Genomic DNA, 9,916 nt, shown 5'->3' with positions numbered 1-9,916 from the left:
CCCAGGCCACCAGCATCAGTAACGCCAGGCTTCTCCCACTCAAGTACAATAATCACACGAGGGAGGGGGACAATCTGAAGAGAGCAGCAGGGGCGTGCTGCTGGCTACAGCATGCCAGACAGCCAGGGGAGACGGATCCCCATGTCCCAGAGGGAAGGGAGGGACAGAGAAAAGTCACTCTGTGGGTGGTAGCATGAGGTCTCTGCCCTGCTGGGGTTGCAGCCCGTCACTGCTATGCCTTCCTCTTCCCTGCTGAAATTCTCGGCTGTCCGCAGCGCCACTTCATCGGATGATGGGTGCCGAGCGGTCGTTGGTGACCGTGGGACGCAGCTTGACTGTGGCAAAGGGGTTGGTACCTCTGAAAGGGGAAAGGAGAGAGGCAACCATCAGATAATTTGCAAAGACCATGCAGGGGACCTGCTGACCAAGCAAGGGCTGTTCAGTGTTGCCAGAACGACACCTCCATGCCAAGGAGGTGGCTGTCACAAAGCTGGCTGCTGAGTGTGTTTTCTCCCTCTTTAACAGCCCCTGCTGCAGGTTCCCATGTGGTTTCTCAAGCTCTCCTCAGGGCTCATCCTCACCCTCAGTCTTCCATATGATAAAGAAAGGACACTAGCATAAGGCTCTCCATAGTGGTAGCACTCTACACTCCTGACCCTAACCCTCCAAAGCAAGCAGGGAGAAGAAAGAGGTCACAGCACCATGCTGAAAACATGGAGACACCAACCTGGCAGCAGGGGGAAATTATGGCAAGCCTCACATCCACAGACCTGGCTCATCAAAGCTAAAAGCCGCATCCCTTATGTCCCCTCAGCCCTTTCCAAGCAGGCAGCACTGCATAGATCATTCAGCTCCATGCTCTGGATGGGAAGGAGCATGCCATCTGGTTTGGCCATCTTGTCAGAGTGTTCAGCTCCCCCCCTAATACTACCAGGGGCAGGAGAGAGCCTTACCAGCCAGCAAAGGCCAGAAGGGCCCACCTCTCCCTTCTGACATGGAAGATGAGTTATGCATTGCTTCCTCCAGTCACTTCCCTGATCTTTCCATGTTTGATAACCCAAAAGATTAAATAATAATAGTATTCTAACAATGCCACCCTATCTGGTGATTCCAGAGTGCAACCCCATGTCTCACTCACCGTGGAAAGAGTTCAGGGCGCTGGTCAAATACTCCTGATTTCTGCAATGCAAAGAAAGGCAAGTGAGTGATCTGGGGTGGGGAGGGAAATGGAGAGACAAAAGCTGGGCAGGGGACACTACACACAGGGTAAGATTTAACAAAACACTTGAGTGAGTTAGGAGCCTATGTCCTATTAGCAGGGCTCTGACTCCTTATTCATTCAATTTCTGTGCTGGGGGGTTGTCCCTACACAGGTTCTTTATGGACACCTCCTTTTGTCTTGGGGAAGAAAGGAGATGCCTCAGATTCCCTAAGTGTCACGTCCGAAGAGCACAGCAAACAGGGACAGTCTGATCTACATTCCACCCTGCCAGCACAGCCAGAGATGCCCCCTCATGTTGCTCACCCATCCTGGCAAAGAGTTTATTGTCAATGCCCTCACGCTCCCTGCACTTTCAGGGAACTCGAGAGCTGGAGTGCTGTACCCTACCCTACACCACATACTGCTCAAAAGTGAACCAACCTGGTGGAGAAAGATGGAACTAGGCCCTATGGCCCCTATCATTGGCCAGCAGATAGTGAAGGATCAGTGACAATTGTAATGGCCTGATAAAGCACACCAGTTTCTCTATCTGGCGGCAAACAAGAAAGCCAAGTGTGGCTATCTGTGTTCCAGCTGGGAAGTCAAAAAAGGTTTTATTTGCTCCTGGCTCAACAGGAGGATATCTTGGGAAGCTTAGAGCAAGGTTGAGCCTTTCCAAACTTCTAATGAGGTTCAATTGCTCTGTTACCATAATATAAGTGCTTCATACACTTAATTGTTCAATCCCAGGTCTATCCCTAAACCCTAGCCCTGGGGCTGGCTGGAAACCAGTGGCCCTGGGATCATAGGCTGCAGAGCCCATTCACGTCCGTGTTGTGCAGCCTGAGGCTTCCTGAAAACACAGAGTAGGCCGTAAAGGGGAAAAAAAAAAGTTAAATGTTATAGAGATGAGGTTTCCCAGCCTTCTGAGACTGAGCAAGGCACACCCGGAGGGCAGCACCATTCTTCCTTCTCCTAATCAGAGGTCCTCATTTTACACTGTCCTCACCTTTAACTTTGACTGTTCTCACCAGTCAATTCCCCACAGCTGGAAGCAGAGTAAGTGGAGGGTTTCCTTCCCAGTATGCCATCCGTGAGCCACAGGTTGGAGATTCCTTGTTCTAAGACTCTCCAAAATGGCTGTGCTCTCAGCCTTTACCTCTAGCTGTTTGCCTGTCCCACCTGTGACTTTAACCCAACCCTTGCTTGAATTTGGAAGAGGAGCCCTATGAAGCTGCTCTCCATTCACTGAAGGGAGAAGAAGGATGGCATCTCTGTTAGCTGGTCACCCACTCCCAGACCAGCCTGATCACTCCATGGTCCTACTGTTAGCAGAAAGAGGTGCTGCCCCGGAGCCACCAGAAATCAGGCTGGGAGGTCATGGAGAAAAGGAGTGAACTGAAGGGGCCCTGGTGAGCAAAAAGAGAGAGAAATGAGAAGGGCGGGAGCACAAAGGCAGTCCCTGAGGGAGTAAATCCAGGCACCAAGGGTCTGCACACACAAAGTTGACAGGACTTGGTTGCATGGGGACAGATTGGATGAGAAAGGCCGGTGCTAACAAGATGCCTTAGCTCAGGAAAGGACAAGGGCACACTCCTACATCTGTGTACGTCATCCTTCTTAACAGGCCTCCGCAGAAAAGGATGGAAGTCAGCTCTGATGGAAAGACGTGCCCTGCTCCACACATGCCAGCCAGCCCTCCTGCACTCACCTTGGAGCCTGAACCAGCCGAGGTCACCAGCCCACTCTGGTGGCTGCTGGCAGCCACTGGTGGGGGAGGCGGGTTCGGCACAGCAGCTTGGGCAGCAGCAGGCCAGTGAGTGTTGGAGGAAGAAACGCTGGGACGGTCCAGGATGTCATCCATACTGTGACTGCTGCGGAGGGGGAAGGACCTGAGCAAGAAGAGAAGACAACGTGGGGATAGCCAAGGAGAAAGGAATGGGGAGAAGCACAGGTGTTAGCCACATGTGTCCATGGGATATCTTTGGAGAAAATATGTGGCTTGGAGTGGCCCAGTCTCCTTTTAGAAAATATTGCATGTGTTAGTGGAGTCACCTAGGGTAAGTATGTGAGATCTCAGCACACAGTGAGGCTCTCAGCAAATTGCAGCTCTCCACCGGGTGCACCTGAAACAGGCACCGGTGTGAAAGACCTACAAGGAGGCACTTTATCTTCTGCCTGGCCAATTGCCCTCCTCTTACCTGGTGGGTGGCTCCTCCATATCCCTCATGCCATCCAGAGGCTTGACATAAGCTTCAGGGAACCAGCCGCATCTAGGCCACAGAAACAGAGATAAATGAGCTCCAGGCAAACCATGGTTTGTGGTTTAGATCCAGCTGCCCAGCACACCTATCTACACCCATCCCAGACATTGACCAAGCCCCCGCTGCTGCAGCTACCACGTGTGATAGGGTTCAGCGTTCCTTTCGCCCCTAGGTGGAGCATGGGGTTATTGCAAGACAGTCCTTGGGAGGCCATGGAGCCATGGTATTACCACCCCTGCTTGGCGCTGGACTCGCTTATCTGAGAGGCTATGCAAAATCACTGCTCCTGGGAGCAGGACTGGCACAATCCAGGAAGAGAGGCTCTGACTGAGAGCAATCACAAGGAAGCCAAGGCCAGCACTCAAGGCAGCATGTGGCAATCCTCTTCTCCCCAGGTCAAAGCAGCTCTGTGCCAGAACCCCACTAAAAGAAGGGCACTGCGCTTGCCTGTCTTCATCTGAGCGACCTTCCCTGCAGAACATGGGGCACAGAGCCCATGTGAAAGTGGGCAGCCTTTGCCAAGAGGTGTCAGCCAGCGGCACCGCAGGGAGTAGTAATTCAGTAAGCGCTGGGTGCAGCAGTTTCCATGCCCTGCCTGCGTTGGAGCTGAGAAACACCAGGCCTCTCAGGTAACTCCCGCAGTTCACGGTCCTCAGCTGGCTCCCACGGCAGGAATCACTCAGCCATGCAAGCCGGGAAGCGTCACCGGGTCCCTGGCTCTCCTACCCTGGAGCCTTCCCGGGCAGCACATCCACCCTCGCCCTGCTCTACCACTTCTCCTGCTCAAGCAGGCTGGGGACACGGCACAGAAGAGGTGGCGAGCAAGCCACCAAGCCCACTGACTGCACCAAGGTCTCACGTACATGGACGAGCCCTCCAGCTTGCCGTACAGCCAGCCGTTCTGCGCTTCTGGCATCAGCACCGTGATAACGTCCCCAGGGTCAAAGCGCAACAGGGTCCGGTTGGTCCCCGTCATGTGGGGCACGATCGCCTGCACCCTCACCACGCTGCTCTTCCGCCGGCCCTCGCTGCTGCTGCTGGCCTCGCCGAAGGAACCGGAGCGGGAGATGCGGCCGGTAGGGAGCAAACCTGCGGGGGGGCATCAGAGGGGTCTGGATGGAGCTCAGCATCCTCCTGCAAGACCCACGCCGCCTTGAGAGGACCAGCGCTGCATCCTCTTTGGCCAAACATTTCGGGCACAGGTACAGCCCGCTGCAATGATGGGCAGACGGCCCTCTTCCTGGCCCTGCTGCAGCAATTGAGAGTTTGTGTAATTTTTCTCTCCCCCCTGCCTTTTTTTTTTTTTTTTAAGACTTTCAGCTGAAATTTGTGATGAATGAAAAGCAGGCGAGTCCTAGATGAACTCCACTCCGAAAGCTAAGCTCACCCCCACTTCATTCAGCCTTGTCCTCCCCAGCTCCCACGTGCACTGTCCTCTCACCACGCCCAGGGATGTGGCTGAGGACCTGTGGTCTGATAGTTGTGGTCCCTCCCAGAGCCTGACCCTGTTCCCCGAGAGGCCCAACCACCGTGTCTCCCCGTGGCACTGCTCCCAGACGTGGGTCATACTGGCTGATGGTGTCCTCTGCAGTGGCCGCCTGGAGAGCTCTGGTTGAGGAGACATCTTCATTTCTGGCTCCTGAGAGAAGATGCTGGATCTGCTCCCGGTCATGGAAGAAGTAAAGTCCCCAAGGGGTTTCTGGAGCTGTTGGAAGGAGACAAGGCTGAGTACGTATCCACAGGGGCTGTGTCAAACAAAAGACACCCCATCCCTCTCAGAAAGCCGAACCCAGCACGTTTCCCCACCACAACCCGTACACACTCTTCCCTCATCGTGGCCAGGAAAGGCCATGGAGAGGCACCAAGCGGGCCAAAAACTGGCCTTGCCCTGCAGCCCAGAAGGGGCAGTGCAGCCTCGCCACAGGACAGCAAAGGCTGTCCACATGCTCCTCACCATCTCAAGGTGTGTGGGGGTGAGCCGGCCCGACGGATACCCCTGGCTGTGGGAGCCTGCGAGGAGGCCCTGAGCGTGGCTGTTTGAGGGGTTGCGGCTGGCCTCCAGCTGCTCCTTCCACTGCGGGGCCTTGGTCTGGATCATGCCCCGGGCCTGGTAAAAGAAAAAAGAGGCGGTGGTGGACGGGGCAGAACAGGCATAGGAGGAGTCAGCCCAGCCCCCTGTTCCCTGCCCGATCCACGCTTTACCCAAGGGACAGCTCAGCCCTGGCTCCCTCCTGCCTGCATCCCCACCCAGCTCTGCTCCCCGGGGCCGTACCCTGCTGTAAAACTGGAGGAGAGTGTTGTAGAGGATCTGGTGCTTTTCAGCCAGGAAGCGGTAGCGCCGCTTCTCCTCCAGCTCAGCCTCCCGCTGGCTCTCAGAGACGAAGGCCTGCATCTCCGAGCGCAGCCGCATCACGTTCTCCTGGGCCATAGGGGAAACAAGGAGGAAGAGATCAGCCTAAATCCGGCAGTGGACTCATGCACGTTTGGGAGGGGAAGCACTGAAATGCGTGGTGGTGTCCCCAGCTTCCCAGTGCACTGCTGGGGCACCACAGAGGAACTTAAGCAGAGTGCCAAGGACCAGCTCCTTGCACCCTGAGGCTTGCTAAATGAGGCAAGAGCTTGGCAGGTCTTGCAGGGTTGGGAACCACAGGTCAGCAGCACCCTGCAGGAAAGGAGGTGCCTCCTTTCCAGATAAGACTGCTGCCTTTTGAACATTGGGGACAACCCCTTGGCTCTTCAGGAAGGGCAGTGCTGCTCAGAAATCAGCCCTGGTTTCAGAGAAATCAAGTCTCCTTCCTGCAATCACTTCTCACCTTCATCTCCCAGACGTTTTTATCACGGGCCCTCTCCATTCTCCACAGCTCTGCCATGCACTTATCCAGGTTGGTGGCTCTGCGCCTGTACTCCAGCTCGTACTGCTTCTGGCTCTCCTGCCAGGGAGAAAGCAGGCACGGTGAGGAACCAGAGACCCGGCCACGCTGTGATGCAGTAAGGGTCCTGCTCTGGTGGGTGATTGACTGTCTGAGCCCCCCTGAAATCAGGCTTCCGCTGAACCTCTTATAAAACGCCCAGTCCCCTTTCTTCCTTTGCCTTTCCTTTTATTTTTCAGCTTGCTGATGAGCCTCAGGATGCCATGAGCGAAGAGAACTGGCACCCAGCTCACTGGGAGCAAGCCCCCAGGCCTGTGTCTCCTCCTGTGACACCACCAGGCCACAATGGCACGGGACCCAAACCCACACAGAGGCTGGGGTTTGGGCAAGCTGGGAACTCTGCTTTGGGATGCCAAATCTCTTAGCCCTGCAGAAGCACTCAGCAAGTCCCACTGCACAAGGAGAAGAGCTGCCTGCCCTCATTAGCCCTCCATCAGCTGCCAGACCAGGGAGCTGGGCTGGTCCATGAGAGGAGAAGAAGGTAAGACCTCTGAGTCCTACTGAAGAAACACCTCAAGAGCTCAAGCAAGATGTTTTGGGTGGCAGAGAGAGGGAGACAAACAGGGCCGAGGCATGGAAGGGATTTCAGCACTCACACTGATGAACTGCACGTCCATTTTGGTGTTCTTCTCCATGTGCTGCAGCAGGTCCACGTGGAAGGTCTGAGCCTGCAGGAGGCAAAAGGAGCCATCACCCTCTGCCCATCACCATACAGGGTGCGACGGGCTCTGTGGTTTGGGTTGTCTCGCAGAACCAGTGACCCTCTTGCCACCTGACCCCAAAAAAAGGCCAGGGTGCGCACTCAGCACCCTCCGGACCACCAGCCCCTGAGGTTAGCATCCCCTGCTTGCGGTGGCAGCCCACAAACAGCACCAAGAAGGGAACGAAGCCAGGCTCCGGCCATGCCAGCTCTGCAACATGCCTCCGCCACGTGCAGCGGGGACAGCAGGGAGGGAGCACCTGCCGGCAGGCACGTGAGAGGGAGGGAGATGGAGCAAACTGGGCAAACACCAGCGAGCTGTGGGGTGGGAAGTCCCTTCTTTCCCTGACTTGAGCCAGTCCCTGGGAAAAACACTCACCACGACTTCCAAATCGGAGGTCAGGAGCCTCTGCGTGTCAGACATCTGCATCAGGATTTCACCTTCAGAGAGAGAGAGAGAGACGGGAAGGGTGGAAAAACCCCGCGGCCATTTCCTGGCGCACCCAGGGAGGCAGAGCAGCAGCGTGCCACTGCGGCCGATAGGCGGGTGTGAAAGTCCAACAGCTATCGCAGGGCGCTGCTCTCTGCACCCTCGGAGGCTGGCAGCCTTCCTCCCCGGGGCTCAGCTCATCCTCCTCTCCCCAGGCACCAATTACTGCCAACTCCGGGCTGCTACAGCCTGGGAGGCTGCGGGACCAGTGCTCAGCACCAGGTGGGTGCTGGATGCTTTCTACTAAAACATTTAGCAGTGGAACAGTCCCCTGGGCGTATTTTTAACAGCCATCGTTAGGCTGCGGAATTATTTGCAGTACTGAGTGTAAGCCCCGCAGCCCTGAGTTGCCATTTCAGCTGGCTGCAGGCTCAGCAAGACAACACCTGTTTGGTGTTGTGGGTCCATGCCCTCAAGTTTTCTCCTCAAAGCTGCAAGAAGGAGAAAAATGGTTCCTCCAAGATGGAAATTTCGACTGGCAGGGCAGGATGCCTCGGCAAGAACTCATTTCCACGACAGGTCGGTGACCAAGGGTCCTCTCCAAGGCTCAGTCACTGATCTCAGGGAAATGCAGGGAGACTGCTGTGGCCCTGGGAGGATATTCAAGGATATACCACAAATTTGATTGTCACTGCTTGGACAGGGCCTGGCACTGTGGGACATCATTTAGGGGATCTGTCTTCCTTCCCCCAGGACCTGGAAAGGGACCAGCTACTGAGGAAAGCCAAAACCTTCAGCAGTGGCACCTCACGGTGCAGGGGATGGTAAGTGGGAGAGCCTTACCCAGCTTGTGTGAGGTGGAGCTCTGCAGTGCTTGCTCCCCAATCTTCTCAATCGCCTTAAAATAAATTTCAGCTGCTTTGGATAGTGCTGTGTGGAGAGGAGACGGGTAGTAAGGATCTGACCTGCCTTCCCATCAACACCAGCCCCAGCAAGCAGTGCACAAGACATCCAACCCTATACTTCCCCTAAAGGTCTTTCCCCTTCTGTGCCTACTAACTGAGGTGCATCCCAAAGCAGGAGAAAAGCTCAGGACATGCCACAAGGGAGACCAACAGCCTGTCCCGAACGCACAGCAAACCCCCAGGACAGAGGCAGCAGCACGAAGTGGAGCCTGGGCTGTGCAGGACCCCACTCACCATGGAAAGCACGCAGGTAATTGTTCCCCAGGTACACCAGGTTCTCCAGAGCGGGGTTGAACTGCTCCAGGATGGTCTGTAGGCAGACAAAAGCATGTTAATTTTGGTCTTCCCCGTGCCCCAGAGAGCCCAGCAGGTGGATGCCCTCCTGCTATGCCTCAGCTGGGTGCAGCAGGGACTCAGATCTTGCCCAGGCACCGTGCTGGATGGCCGTGCTGTTGTACGGCTGTGCACAAAGTCAGCTCCCCGCATCACAGCAGCTGGGGCTTTCTGCTACCCTGTGTTGCCTCCAGCAAGGAGGAGAGGAGCAGTGCCAGAGGGGAAGGCAGCCTGCTGGAGCACCAGGCTGTCACCTGCAGTTGTCACCTTTCTCCTAGGGCCCCGTGCTCCACAACGGCTGCAGACAGGGGAGTAACAGCGAGGGGACGTGTGAGCAGCCTTATCCCTGACCCCCGAGCCTGCCTGGGTGAAGGCCACCACTCATTACTCAGACACGAACATGACTTTATCCTGGCCACGATCTGGTGCACTGCCAGCCTCAGCAGCTTGATAAGAGAAGGGATGGACTGCTGCGAATAGACCTCTCTGTTTTTATTTGCCGTATTTATCAAAGGGTTTTATTGCTTGCAGCATAGCAGATCAGAGGCTGGAATAAGGAATTTCCCCTACTCCCGGCCCTCACCACCTTTCTGCAGCACCAGTGTGCCCAGGGAAGAGTTAGTGGGATCAGACTGCTCTTTGCAGCAAGGGGGAAAAGAGCTGAACGAACTGGTGCTTCCTACCAGCAACCAAGACGTGAGACCCTTCAGAAACATACTCCGTACCCAAATCACCAATTTCTTCCTGGTGTTGTCTTAAGACCCACACCACACTCCCCCCCTGGCAGCCGTCTGCTCTCAAGCACAGCCCAAGCCCCTGGGATGGATCCAGCCCTCAGCTGCCCACCCCAGGGAGCCTCCCTCGGAAAACAGCTCTCCTCCCAGCGACGCGTCTCCCCGAGGCAGGCAGCAGCAGCCTTCGGTGCCAGCGCTCACCTTATAGATGGAGATGGTGGATCTGTAGGACAGGTCCATCTCCTGAGCCTTTTCTCTCTCCCGCGGAGGAGGAAGGGGCGAAGGAGAGCGCGAGGCGCGGTGCTGGTCCAGAGGAGCCCTTCTGCGGAGCTGGATGGATGGAGAGAGCCTGTCACTGG

The 9,916-nt window shown here is 55.9% G+C and overlaps 1 protein-coding gene across 1 annotated transcript; it reads right to left on the bottom strand.

Annotated features, from left to right (window-relative positions):
* Positions 1-251: 251 nt before the first annotated feature.
* BAIAP2L2 (BAR/IMD domain containing adaptor protein 2 like 2) lies at positions 252-9,840 on the bottom strand. The gene is made up of 14 exons (XM_035551962.1): positions 9,759-9,840; positions 8,725-8,800; positions 8,369-8,455; positions 7,475-7,536; positions 6,992-7,063; positions 6,279-6,395; positions 5,738-5,884; positions 5,420-5,572; positions 5,035-5,164; positions 4,329-4,554; positions 3,403-3,474; positions 2,913-3,093; positions 1,139-1,179; positions 252-358 (listed from the first exon to the last, which is right to left on the bottom strand). Exons 1-14 carry the CDS (start codon positions 9,795-9,797, stop codon positions 283-285), a joined length of 1,479 nt encoding a protein of 492 aa, XP_035407855.1. The 5' UTR covers positions 9,798-9,840; the 3' UTR covers positions 252-282.
* Between the last annotated feature and the right edge of the window lie 76 nt (positions 9,841-9,916).

This window comes from Cygnus atratus, chromosome 1 (assembly GCF_013377495.2).
Source record: "Cygnus atratus isolate AKBS03 ecotype Queensland, Australia chromosome 1, CAtr_DNAZoo_HiC_assembly, whole genome shotgun sequence".
In the NCBI taxonomy this organism is placed as follows: Eukaryota; Metazoa; Chordata; class Aves; order Anseriformes; family Anatidae; genus Cygnus; species Cygnus atratus.
This window is presented reverse-complemented; position numbering and strand designations above follow the sequence as displayed.

Coding starts and splice junctions, on each gene's coding strand:
- BAIAP2L2 (XM_035551962.1), bottom strand. CDS start 9,797: ATGGACCTGTCCTACAGATCCACCATCTCCATCTATAAG. Junction 7,537..8,368: donor CTCCACCTCACACAAGCTGG/GTAAGGCTCTCC, acceptor CTCTCTCTGAAG/GTGAAATCCTGATGCAGATG. Junction 5,573..5,737: donor TCCTCCAGTTTTACAGCAGG/GTACGGCCCCGG, acceptor TTCTTTTACCAG/GCCCGGGGCATGATCCAGAC.